The sequence below is a fragment of the Pelodiscus sinensis genome, chromosome 1 (assembly GCF_052426305.1).
Source record: "Pelodiscus sinensis isolate ZL-2025 chromosome 1, ASM5242630v1, whole genome shotgun sequence".
Lineage (NCBI taxonomy): Eukaryota > Metazoa > Chordata > Testudines > Trionychidae > Pelodiscus > Pelodiscus sinensis.
This window is the reverse complement of record NC_143052.1, coordinates 210,446,200-210,459,713: the sequence shown is the minus strand read 5'-3', so window position 1 is coordinate 210,459,713 and position 13,514 is coordinate 210,446,200. Positions and strand designations below refer to the sequence as shown.

The 13,514-nt window shown below is 38.1% G+C and overlaps 1 protein-coding gene across 3 annotated transcripts in view; it reads left to right on the top strand.

Annotated features, from left to right (window-relative positions):
• Positions 1 to 13,514, top strand: part of C1HXorf58 (chromosome 1 CXorf58 homolog) — a 40,375-nt gene that overhangs the window by 4,972 nt on the left and 21,889 nt on the right. For 2 of the 3 annotated variants that reach the window (XM_075913308.2, XM_075913303.2), the window contains exons 4-8: positions 90 to 201; positions 4,374 to 4,505; positions 5,520 to 5,749; positions 8,752 to 8,902; positions 10,668 to 10,910. In XM_075913308.2, the coding sequence (XP_075769423.1) occupies positions 90 to 201; positions 4,374 to 4,505; positions 5,520 to 5,749; positions 8,752 to 8,902; positions 10,668 to 10,865 (823 nt within the window). In that variant the 3' untranslated portion in view covers positions 10,866 to 10,910. Of the gene's footprint in view, positions 1 to 89; positions 202 to 4,373; positions 4,506 to 5,519; positions 5,750 to 8,751; positions 8,903 to 10,667; positions 10,911 to 13,514 lie in introns of those variants that run through there. The other variant, XM_075913305.2, reaches the window with a different exon arrangement.

Sequence of the window (13,514 nt, the reverse complement as noted above, 5' to 3'; positions counted from 1 at the left end):
GTGTTTAACTAAGAGTTATCTCTTCCAGTTTAAACAATAAGGGATCTGATCTTTATGGTGTCAGTTAACTTTGTTTGTTGTTTCTTTAGATTTGCTGGTCATAAGTTTCCACCTTTCATTGTATTTAAGATTTTTCGCCATACTGGAGGCCAAGGCAGCAAGTACCTAAGTGGAAAAAGAACAATAAGTCCAGCAAGTGAGGTGACTTACTAGATGTTTATATATGATTTTTTCTTCACTTACTACATTTAATCTATACCTTGTCTCTGAACTTTATTTTGCAAAATCTTATAACATCTTTATCCTCAGTCACACACATCTCCAATTCTAATAAGTAGCCGCTTCATTCGTTACACAATATTGTTTTATATTTTCAGGATAGTATATAAAACTCTTTGTACATCAAAGTCAATATTCTTTTTGGAATTAATTTTTTTCTAGGAAAGTTAGTCATCATAGACACTGTTCTGTATAACTGTTCTTACAATTATTTTGAAGTTCAAATCTGCCTTTATTTAAATAGACACTAAAACTGTACTTTTAGGCCCCTAAAATTAGTCACATCAAAAGATTTGTTTTTTATAAGTTTGCTGAACTCCTTTAACCATGTTCTTTTGAGAGGTTATCCTTGCAGTGTTGATGAAGGTAAAAACAAAACCTTAACTTCTAATACACTGAACAATAAATTCTATTTGATATAATTTCCTGTACAATGCTCATCTCTAGTATAAGTGCCAATAAAGATATACTGTGTACATTTAGATTATAAGGTCTTTGGGGTGTGGATCTCCTTTTGTTCTGCATTTGAAAACAGATTAGCATGGTGGGGCCCTGGTCCATGATGGTATTGCAGTAATACAAATAATAAGTTGTTTTTCTTCAAGCATAGAAGCAAATCCATACTCTAGTATTTGTTATTCCTGTAATATAAGCAGCAAAAAATATTTTGGACCAAAACCAGACGAATCTTTTCGAAATTGTGTGGTGAAGCTTGGTTTTCAGGTTGGATTTCTGAAGGCACATACTAGTGTGTTTTCCCCCTTTCAAATGGCTTAGTCCTTATTTACTGTATTGTCTTGAGTAAAAGAGGTTTTAAATCACTACCAGAAAAATGGGGTATGGCCATTGATCAATTCAATTATTTTTTATTTATAATAATTTTACCTCTCAACTTCTTTACTACCAAGAGGGCCTAGTAATTATAGATATAAACCATTGAAATACAGACATTTCTGTATGAGAGGGCAATAGGCAATTAGTACTCTATTGCGAGAGGGGAGAGATGGAATGATCAGGGTATCCCGTGGCAATGAGAAAATCCACTCAACATACGTACTATAACATCACTCAATGTTGGGAGTTCACACAAAAAAAATGTTTTTAAAAAATGAAAAACAAAGTCATGCCAAGTGAAGTAAAAACATTTTTTCACGGGAAGGCTGTGGGATATTTTCTATGTTAAAGTACTAGTGTCTATTCCAAACTACTAATGTGTAAAAGCAGTTTGAAAAAGTTATCAGCATTTAGAAGAATCAATTTTTTTTTACACTGGCAAAGTGTTTTTTATATTTAACGGGCCATATCCTAATCATACCTCCATTGACTTTAAATCAATCAATCTATCTATCTATTTGTCCTTTGGGCTCCTAATGGAGCATAGGGCCTCCACAGTCATTCTCCATCTTTTGTGAGCCTTAGCGATAGTCTCGATTTGATCCCATGTTAAGCTAGCTGCTTTTACTTTGTCCAGGAAGCTTTATCGCCATGTTTGTTTGGGACATGCCCTTTTCCTCTTTCCCTTTGGATTCCATTCTAACGCTTGTCTCATGATACATTCCTCACAGTCTTTATGCAGGAGGTGGCCTACCCATCGCCATTTTCTCTTCTTAATCTGGACCTCCATTGGTTTCTGATTTGTTTTGGTCCACAAGGTTTCATTTGGCATTCTATCATACCACTTTAGCTGGATAATGCGTCTAAGGCATTTATTGACAAACGTCTGAATTCTCTTAGTGTTGCCCTGGACAACACGCCACGCCTCCGAGCTATGCAGCAGCACAGATTTCACATTAGAAGTGAAAATGCGTAGTTTGGTTCTCATTGAAATGGCTCATGTACCCCAGACTGGTCATAGTATGGTAAAGGCTTGTTGTGCCTTTCGCGTTCTCACACTGATATCCTCTTCAATTCCCCCATTCTTGCTGATAAGACTCCCCAAGTATATAAACTGGTCAACCTCTTGCATTGCTTTTCCTTCAATTGTAATTTCATCTTCCTGTCTGTTGTTAATGTGCATCAACTTGGTCTTCTCTTGACTAATCTTAAGGCCCACTCACTCAGCTGTTTCCTGTAGGGCATCCGTCTTCTCTTGTACACGCTCTAGTTTATCTGCAAGCAGGGCTAAGTCATTGGCAAACTCTAGACCTTCAAGTTTCCTAGTTTGAGTCCATTGGACTCCCCTTCCTGAGTCAGTATATGCTGTTTTTGTGACCCAGTCTAGGACAATCAGGAAGAGTAATGGAGAAAGAAGGCAGCCTTGGCGTACACCTGTAGTGACCTGGAATTTTTCTGATAATTTTCCATCATGGATGACTTGGCAGGAGTATTCTTCATACAGTTTCCTGATTATGGTAATCAGTTTGCCTGGAACTCCGTAATGTTGCATGATGGTCCAGATGGACTGCTTGTCCACACTGACGAAGGCTTTCATAAAGTCTATGAAGTTGATGTAGAGTGGTGCTTGCCATTCAATGCATTGTTCTACGATGATCTGAAGTGTTACTATCTGGTCTGTGCAAGATTGTCCTCTCCTAAAACTTGCCTGTTCTTCTTGTAGTTTGTGGTCTTTGGAATCTTTCATTTGTTCTAGGATGACTCTGATTAATACTTTGCTTGGGATGGACATGAGGATAATCCCCCTCCACTTTTCACACAGTGACAGATCACCGGATTTAGGGAGTTTCACTAACAGCCCTTTTCTCCAATTCTTTGGAATCTCTTCTGTTGTCCATATCAGATTTAGCAAACTGTGTAGCTTGTCCACTATAGCAGCTCCTCCTTCTTTTAATACTTCAGGCGGAATATTATCAGGTTTTGCTGCCTTGCCATTCTTTAGGTTCCTTATTGCCTTGTACAACAGCATTCTTGGACCATTCTTTTGTAATTGCCCCAGTGTTAATGTCTAGGGGTTCTCCTGCTTCTAGCTGTGGTGAATTTGTTGGTGGTGATCTGTTTAACACTTCTTCAAAATGCTCCTTCCATTTGGCTAGCTGCTCACCCACTGTGGTAAGTAGCTGACCATCTTTGTTTTTGACTGGTTTGTTTGGGTTTCTCTTCCTTCTGCTCAAGACTAGAGTTGTATTATACAGGGTTTTCAAGTCCCCTTGTTTAGATGCTGCCTCTACTTTTTTCTGCAGTCTCATCTATGAAATTTCTCTTATCCCTACGGGCACTTTTCGTTACTTCCTCAGTGATTTCATGGTATCTGGATGATGCAGCTTGTTTCTGGCCTCTTGTTTTTGCTTGGTTGACTTGTTGTTTGAGTGCCTTTCATTCTTTTATCATTCTCATGTCTGATCTGTGATCCATTCTTTCTGGAATAGTGCTATGAAAATTATACAAGGTGAAGATGTGGACCAAATCAGTCCTTCTGAATCAGTTCTAAACAGAGTCTCAAACAAACAAATATCACCATTAGGCAAAAATCAGACTTGATAAGTTTCAGCCACAAAGATGAAGGTTTTTAAAAAGCTAGTAAAGACCCTAACTGTAGTGCTTGTTACCCACTCCAGCAATAATACTGTCAGAGGGAGGCAAATTAAATGGTCACTGTAAAAGCTTACATGAATGAAATAAGAATGATTAGGAGGCTGAATAATTAACTTTTAATTTTCCATCAAAAATGTAAATCCTAGATTAGTTACTTGATGCATCTGGGGGAAGCAGCCATGTCACTAAAGCATTATTTTCAAATTTGCAACTGAATTGTTTCACCATTATGCGGACCACTATTTTCTCATTATTTACTTGTATTCTATTTGTTGTCTCTTGTCTTATGCTTAAACTGTAAGTTGTCTGGGGCAAGGATTGTCTTGTCTATTTGTACAGCACTTGACACAGCATTCTTGCACCATGACTAGAATTTCTACATAGTACAAGTATATAAATAATAGTATTTATTATGCAGAGTGGACAATCCATCTCCAGTCATTGTGAGCTTTCTGAGTACAAACCAGAATGCCTTATTTAATTTTTTGTTGAGTACTGGTATTTCAGTAGCATTAAAGCTTTTTCCTGAGATGAAGTGTGAGGACTTTAGTGTGTGCGTGCACGGTTTTGTTTTGTAGTTACAGTATATTTCCTGGGTTTTTTAGGCAGCAGTTGATGCTTGCAAGTTGATGGGACATCGGAAATATTATGATCAAATGATATGGGATGAACTTCAGTACCAAAACCACAAAATAATAGATGAAACAGATGTTGCTACAGTGAAAGATTACATGCAAGTAAGAAATGTTTTCAAATATTTTCTTACAGGTTTTAATAATAAAAATAAAACCCTTCTGGGAGGAAAAAGTCACTCTGATCATGTCTATAATTGGAAGATGAAAATGTAAGGATCCAATTCTTAACTGCTTACAACTTGTGCAGTCATTAACATCAGCTCAAAATGAGTGTAAAAGGTACATAAAACACTACTCTGTGAGCACAGAAATTTGATTTAGTAGTGTTTTACATCCATCTTGCATAGATGTGAATGAATCTGAGATTCATCCAAGACACTGCGGAATGAAACTCTAGGATTGTGTTTCTCTGACACCCCAGAGAAATTATTAAATTGTCTGGATTAGATCCTATAATATGTATCGTCAGGGTTACACAAGGATGGTAAAAATCATCCTCTGATAACAGATACTCTGATACTCTTTAAATGGAATAAGTGAGAAGTGATTTTGATGGAATTACGTCTGATTTACAGTGATATAAGTGAGAGAAAAATTATCACCAAGACTTGCTGATGTTTTAGTGCAGCGAAACCTTTTCTGGTTAATTGTTGTTTTATAAAAATTTAGAGCCAAATCCTGGAGGATTGGCTATATACCACTCAGATGTAGGAAGGATGGTAGCACATAAAGATGTTAAACAATACTTTAATTTCAATTAATTATTGGTGGTTCTAGAACAGTGAAGGATATTCACACTGATATTGTGCATAAGCATATTTTTGTGATCAGTTTAAATTTAGTGATTCTGTTGTAATTGTATATATTTTTATGTAATAGGGGTAGATAGATCCAGAGAATAGATGTCATTGTATTATAGAAATTTTAAAGCAGAGTAGGTCATTTCTGGGGTTCCAACTGTTTGATTTATTCTGAATAAGGTTTTCTTTAATGTGCAAGCTCATCATCAAAATGATTGAGGATGAGAACATATGAATGGGGGAGACTTTGATTTGTACTGAGATTCCATTAGGTTTTGAGCAAGCATTTATTTATTATTATTTTGTGGCCTTATAGTATATCAGTAACCTGGATGAGACCCCAGCATACTTTGGTGGCAGAGACAACCGCTGGAGAAAATTATCTCTGGAAAACTTTCCCAAAACAATGATAATGTATGACATAATGGATTATGCACAGTCTGGGACATTGTCAAACCGACTTAAGGAGAAACTGACATTTCTGCTCCTGAGGCCACAGAATGAAGAGACACGGCATGATCAACTCATGACTGTTTCTCAAGTCAGGTAAAAAGTCCCAACAACTTATCCATAATAAGCTTAATTTTTTATTTTTAATTTCTATCCTTTGTTTTATTGTAAGGATCTCAAAATACTTATTGTTTACAAAACAGCAGTGACAGTGGTAAAATTACCCATTTGTAAAATGGGGATAAATTAGCACAGAGGAATTCTGTGACTTGCCAAAGTTCATACACAAAATCAGTACAGAGTCAAGAGTAGAACCCAGGAGTTACTCGTAGTCCTTTGCATTATCAGCTAAATAATATTGTCTTGCAGATGGTCCAACAACATTTTAATTTTTTTGTAGAAAAAGGTCTGCATGATCATTTCCTGGCAATATAACAAGTACGTGCCACAAATCTCCACCTATAGAAGAGAAAAATTGGATTTTGCTTTATATATTGGATTTTGCTTTAAAATTACCGATAACATTTTTTAACTTCCACCATCAGTGTGTTTCTCACTAACACATGCTGGGAAATATTTGGTGTCAATATCAAGTGTCTTGATATACTCTTTTAAATCACAAATCTACTTGGTTTTAAGAGGCCTTAATCCAAATCTTTTCTCTAAGGGTGTGTCTAGACTACCTAGTTTTGTCGACAAAAGTGGACTTTTGTCGACAAAACAATACCAGCATCTACACTACCGCGGAGTTCTGTCGACATAACGTCGACAGAACTCCGCGGTTTTGTCGACGCTGGTATACCTCATTTTACGAGGCATAACACTTTCTGTCGACAGAACTCTGTCGACAGAAGGTGTTATTGCCTGTAACACTGCGTCCAGACTACGGAGTTCTGTCGACAAAGCGGCTTGCTTTGTCGACAGAACTCCATGTGTCTGGACGCAAATTGTCGACGGAAGTTTTGTCGACAGTATCTGTCGACAAAACTTCCATCGACAAAACGCGGTAGTCTAGACGTACCCTAAGTATGTTCGCTGCAATGGAAAACATAACACTGAGTCATGTCATTCTTATTTTGATTGCCAGCACATCTTTTTATGAATTTATTTTTCTGGTCTTTTTAAAAGTAAGCTGACTTTTTCAGCTTTTTTTCATTAAAGGATTACTGTCAGATTTGTCAGGAATCTTCCTGTCTCCTATAAAAGTTACATTGTTGGCTATTACTGTATTGACAGCCATCAAGTATGAAGTCACCTGTTCAACCAGTAGTTTACAGCATAGGTATAGGCAGTGATCATGTGAATTGCCCTCTGATTCCCTCACTGATCTCAGTGTTTCAAAGGAATGAGATCTACTATGTGAAATAGTAGTTGGATTTTTATTCCCATTCAACTGTGATTTCTGTTATGTTGTGGCAGCACCCAGAATGCTTAGCTGCTTTCCCCGAACACGGAGGATGACAGTCTCTGCAATGCAGAGTTTATAATCTAAAATTATATAGGTAGATGAAGGGTGAAAGTAATCCACCTGATGAGACACACATCTAATTAGTTATACTTTGTCTAGTTAAATGCATTCAATTGTTGCCATCTCATCTCCTTATCTTTCCTCCACAGCAATCCCCAGCTTTAATTCGTGAACTCTTATGTCATTCCCTTGCTACAAACAACCCCTTTCCTTTGCATAATAGTATAGCATACTTATAAGGATTGTCAATGCTACTAGGAGAGATGTGTCAGTTACTGCCACAACTGGTAATTTTCCAGTGTGATCATCTCTTCACTAATAATTGGAATGAAATCACATATCCCATTGATCAACTTTGATTGTGACAACAGGTAACCATGCAGTTCAACTCCTTGCGAAGGTTAACAGATTCTTTTGTCTGTATGGCCTCACAGTTCAGAGCATGGGGCTGTGAATTGCAACGTGCACCAATGTGTTGTGACTTCCCCCATGTGGATGGTGGTGGTGCAAACTAAAAGTTATCTAGTCTCAAAGGTACCTACGTTTGGGCTTTTTTTTGGGCAGATACAGCCTAACAAACCCACAAACACAAAAAAAGGAGTCCTGTGGCACCTGAGAGACTAACAGATTCATTTGGACAAACTTTTGTGGGAAAAACCCACTTTATCAGGTGATATAGAGTGGAAGCTACAGAAGCAGGGGTATATACAAGGAAGAAATTACTTGTGTTAATGAAGCTAATCAAGTCAGGGTGGAAGTAGGTCACACACATCTCCACACCAAATGCTGTGAATTGGGTAGGTCTACACTGCAGAGAGAAACCCACCGTACCAATTCTCAGAATCTTGGTCAATTGACTCAGGCATGCAGGGCTTTTGTTGTCTGGCTAAAAATAACCACGTAGACATTCCTGCTCAGGCTGGAGCCTGAGACCCCTTTCTTCCCCTGCTCTGGGTTTCAGAGCCCAAGTGGGACTAACTAAATTTTTAGCCCTGCAGCCTGAACCCTGCAAGTCCAAGTCAATTGACCTGGCCTTTGATACTCAGCACTGGAGGATTTTCTGTGCAGTGTAGACATATCCTTTGATTTTAGTGAACATTGGTGCTTGACTTTTTTTGGTGAGGGAAAGACTGTTAGATAGACACAGTCTGAAAAGTTGTAAGTTTTGTGGGGTCTGGAACAGAGCCACACGAGAGGAACTTTAGAGGCCAGGAGAAGGAACAGTGAGAAAGGTGTGTGTGTTAGATAACAATTGACTGATGCAGCTATTATGCCATCTTTGATGTCTGATGCATGCACACCAATCTCATGGAAGCTATGGCACAGGGACATGAATACCTCTGGGCTCAGCAGGCTAATGGGATTTACTAAGAAGTGTGACTCCTGATAAAGAAAGGATCCTAAGGATTTAAAACTAACATAGAATTTTCTATTTTTTAAACATTTTTTCTAGCCATTTTTACCTGAAATCATGAATATGCCTTCATAATTTGTTCTTGCAGTTATGTATGTGGTCTAGGCTTTTTTTTTAATCTTTGATTTGTTTAAGAATTCAGCAGAGCATCCGATAGAACATACCTTTCAAGATGTTTCATATTTGGGTTCTTTACATAATGCTCAACTTTTCTAGGTCTCCTACACCTTGTCCTCCAACAGCCACCTCTTCATGTAGGTCTTATCGACCCTCTTTACTGCCTAGACCTTCAGCACGTCGCTCACACCAAGCTCGACAGAAGGTAGCAAAAATGAAAAAAGTTTATGAGCTTGAAAAAAAGAGAGAGGTAAATCATTAATGACTGATGTGTTAATGATACAAAATAGGAAATGCACTGATTTTTTTTTCCAGAACAAAACTCTACCATGTCTATACAGGAAATACTCATTGGTCTGCAGTTATAGGCAGGTACTCAGGCAGCATGTAGAAGGAAACCATCTAATTTAAATGTAGCCTGAATAAAACAGACATAAGGCACTGCAAGGAGCTGTGACTAAAGGCTGGGAACTGCAGTGAGATGGGGCAGAGTGGAGAAATCTGATAAGGAGGCAGAGGTGGGGCTGGTTGAGCAAAGTGACTGGGAAATAATGAGGTGGGAGAAAATAGTGATGAGACAAGCAACCACAATGCAGGGGGAGATCTGGGTCTGGCTGGATTAAGAGACTGAAACAAGGATCTGGGGCAGGAGAGGACACATATGAAAAGGGCAGGAAGGGAGACTGAGATTGGGAGCCAGTCAGGACACAACGTGGACAGACAACTGGAGAAACATGTCAAGGTTGGGGAAGGAACAGGAACTAACTGGGCAAGGAGCTGTGGGCAAGAAGTCTGACGGGGTGAGACTAAGTCTAGGAGCAGAAGTTTGAAAATGGAAAATGGAAAAATTAGGCTAAGAATAAGACTGGGATGAGGAAACTATGATGGGGTAGTGAAAGAACTAGGAGAGTGACTGGTTAGACATCTAGTCTAGTGTTTCTCAAAGTGGGCTGGCCGCTTTGAAAAAGCTGCTAATAGGTTGTTCCAGTTTGTTTGCCTATTGGCTCCTTGGCTGCAAAGCCATGAAGTGAAGAAACCAGATTGGCCTTTTAGCTCTCTCAAGGTGGGCCCATGGCCCACTTTGAGGATCACTATCTTAGCCCTTCAATTCCTTTTGATCTTATTAAAAAGGTTAAAAAAATATATAAAATGTTTCAGTTTGATACAAAAGAAATTCTCCAACATTTTATTCAACTCATATTTTTCCAACTTTTGATTCGCCAGATTGTTTTTTTAAAAAAAATTCAATTCAACTCAAACCAATAATATTTTCAAACTGCAACCAAACAAAAAAGAGGCAGTTATTCACCCAGCTCTAATTAAGTCTTTCCAGCTCTTCATCATCTTTTCTTATAGCCTTCCCTTCTGACTCAGTCCTTTGTAGACCTCTTATAACTTGGGCTTTTCACCCAGTAAGGCTTCTCAGTTCAGGATTATTCCCCAAAATTCTCCTACTCTTCACACATCTCTCCCCTAGACCTTCTGCCTAAGAGTTTGAGAGAGTTGTCATCTAATGCCTCGTGCCCTCTTCTCTCTCTCTAGACTGAGTTTCTCTTTAGGATGACTACATGTTCTTTATCTCTCAGCAAGTCTGATTTATTCACTTACTCATTCTCTTCACTTGAGAAGATGGTCTGATAAGTGCACCTGTGCTACAGCCCCATGCATAATAGCACCAGCTGAACAGATTAACATTTTTAAGAAAAAAAAAAGTGTAAGACACTCAAATATTTTTTTCAACAATAATGTTTTAAACTTTTTAAACTTATGTTTTAACATTCATACTGTAAATTAGTAACTGCAACACAATCCTGTCACAGAATCAGCTCCTCTAGACTTGACAAATGCATGTCTAGGGTTTGTTTTCACACTCATGTAACAGTGAGAAATATCAAATCTCTACTGTTGAGTTCTGTTTGGTTTATCTGAATTTACCATAACAAAGCTATATAATGTGATCTGAAGTAGAAAATTCTTGCTGTTTTGATATAATAAATAGTGTGTATAATGTTCAGGATTGGAAATTGGATGTTACAAATAGAAGTCACTCAAATGAACATCAAGAAAGGATGACTGCACCAGTTGAAAACCCTGAAGATCATTCTAGCTTTTCAGATGAAGAGTGGGAGCATGAAGCCGCTAAATTGTATGCTTGGTCTCAGGCATTATCTCCTGAAGACATTGGAGTATCTTCACTCACATTTAATTTCTGAATTTTAAAATGGTTATTTCACATTAACAGTAAATAGAAAACATTTTTAGATGTTTTCAAATATTTCCTATGCTGCTGAAAATGTGTTACAAATTTTGATCGAGAACATGAATTTTATATATATCATTGATTTTGCCTTGGGTATAACAGATTTAGAATTTGAGCAACCTCCAGATTAGTTGGGAACAGTGTATATTGTGTATGATTACAGTAATTGTTTCACTGTACTTTTGCTTATTTCACCTTCATTATAGAATCATACTACAGTAGTTACTTAGTGGTGAAGATTGCATTCCAGCCTCTGCTCCCTGCTTCCCAAAATGAAACCATTCTCCCTGGAAATTCACATGCAACATTCCATTCCAAGGTAGAATTTTTCTGGGAAGGTTGAAACAAAATCCTATAAGCAATTTTAAAGATATAGGGTTATATTAAGGTTTTATTGTACAATTTTGGGACCAAAGCAATCTTAATCAATTATATGGTGATTCTAGCATCATATGACAACCCCCCACTGTCCTCCTTTGCATTGCAGCTGTGGTAAATATGAGTGTGCTTAGCACTCACCAGAGCTCCACATAATGCCATCACTCTTTCGCGATAGGGTTTGAAACCAGTGATACTCGTCTTCCTTAACAAAGGTACGTGTAGTAGCCCATCAAGTCCTTTAGAGAATACGATCACATCCCTAGAGCCCTGTGTGGATACAACATTTTGTATCCTCATCTATATCCTCAAAAATGAGCTGTGGATATCCACATCTGCAGATTTGCAGGGCTCTACACATTGAGCACCTGATTGGAACCTGCCAGATTTAGATGAATCAACCTGTAATACCTGGCTTTTTCCAACCAACCCTATCCATGCAGCCTTAATACGAAAATACACACTTAAAATCCGTGTTAACCAGTGGCAAAGCAAGGTGTAGAATCCATAAGTTGTGGGAAAGGTTACCAATACTGGTAGCTGCTGGGCACTCTTATTTTATCCTATAAATACAGCAGCATTAACTTCTCACCCTTACTCCTTGCCTCAGTTAACTACAAAAGCACTCTTTTTATCCCTGGAGGAGAAATATTAGTAAAGAATATTGATTTTTTTTCTAAAGTACCAGAGTCATACAAAGCTGTAGAAAATAGAATTTCTGAAAAACTACAAGAAGTAGATGCCAGTCTCATATACATCAGAAGGTATCTGCAGTCTTTTGTATAATACATGAAAACTTACTTTAAGGGAGTGCTATAAAATAGTGCAGTTTAATAGTTTGTATCAAAACATTGATATTGCCTATGAGTTTGCTTTCCTGTACCCTCCCATCCCTTCCAAATAATTTCACTGGTTCTTATCTTGAATGTAGTAGTATTATTTGACAGCTAGGTTAACCCAGGAACCAAGCCTTGCAATAAACCCCATTGCCAACTCTGTTCACACATCTACCCCAGTGACACCATCACGGGACCTAATCACATCAGCTATACCATGCAAATTATTTATGAGATATGCACCATCTTGTGCCAGCAATGCCCCTCTGCTGTGTACATTGGACAAATCAGACTGTCTCTGCACAAAAGAATAAATGGATGCAAACCAGACATCAAGAATGGCAACATAAAAAAAAAGTGGGTAACTAACTTGCAAGTTGCCATTCTAAGGGGGAAAAGCCTTTTTTGAGGAAAAGTGGCTTTTTGAGAAAGGGTGTTCGCCGAAAAAGCTGTATCTAAACTACTTTCACTTTCAAAAGCTTCCTCTTTTGAATCTTCTCCGTAGTCTAGACATAGCCAAACAGACTAACATGGGTACCTTTTGAAAACGTTCCTTTTAGTTTCTCTTGCAATCTCACTTCATTCTAGCTTATCACTGCAACAGATCAGTGGGAACAGGTGTTCATGCATGACAGTGTGCAGGGCAGCACCCTTTGCTTAAGGTGGAGAGCTGAAATGCTATTTGGGGCTGTAGTTCTACTTTCTTACTTTGTGGATAACAGATGGAGTGCAAAGTAACATGCTAGTCACAGGAATTGCTGATAGATCAGATTGGGTGGTTTTGGAATAGCATGGAATATTCCCAAGTAGCAGGTAGGGAATCAATACTGGCTACCAGTGTGAAGTACTGTATGGAAGAGAGGGAAAAGCAGCATTAAGTCCAGACACCATACTATTTTACAGAAGCTGCTATAGTAAGGTAATTACACCAAGTAGCTGAATGAGACAAGCAGGAAAAGAATGAATTTTAGAAATAAATGGGATAAAACAAAATGGAAAGAATAAATCCCAAGAGAGTGTAAGATGTAGTTGAAGAGGGAGAGTTCATTGTGGTATGTGTCCATCACAAACAGGCATGTGCCCTCCTCAAGAGGCAACTAAGGTATCTAAAAGTAGAAGCATGACATGAATGATCAAGTAAGGAACATCAGAGAAATGGAAAAAATTAAGATGAAAAGGGATGAGGCAAAAGTGTCCCTTCTGCTTTGTCTCCCTAACAAAAATAAGGAGGTGAACAGAGTTTGATAAAATACCGTGGCTTTTGTTTTGGGACGGTAAGAAAAAAAGGTTAGAAAGTGAAGTGAACAACACTGACAGAGAAGGCCGCTAAATCAGGTTAACTGAGCAGACAACAAAGCGAGGTCATGGTCTTTACTTTTAGTATGTTT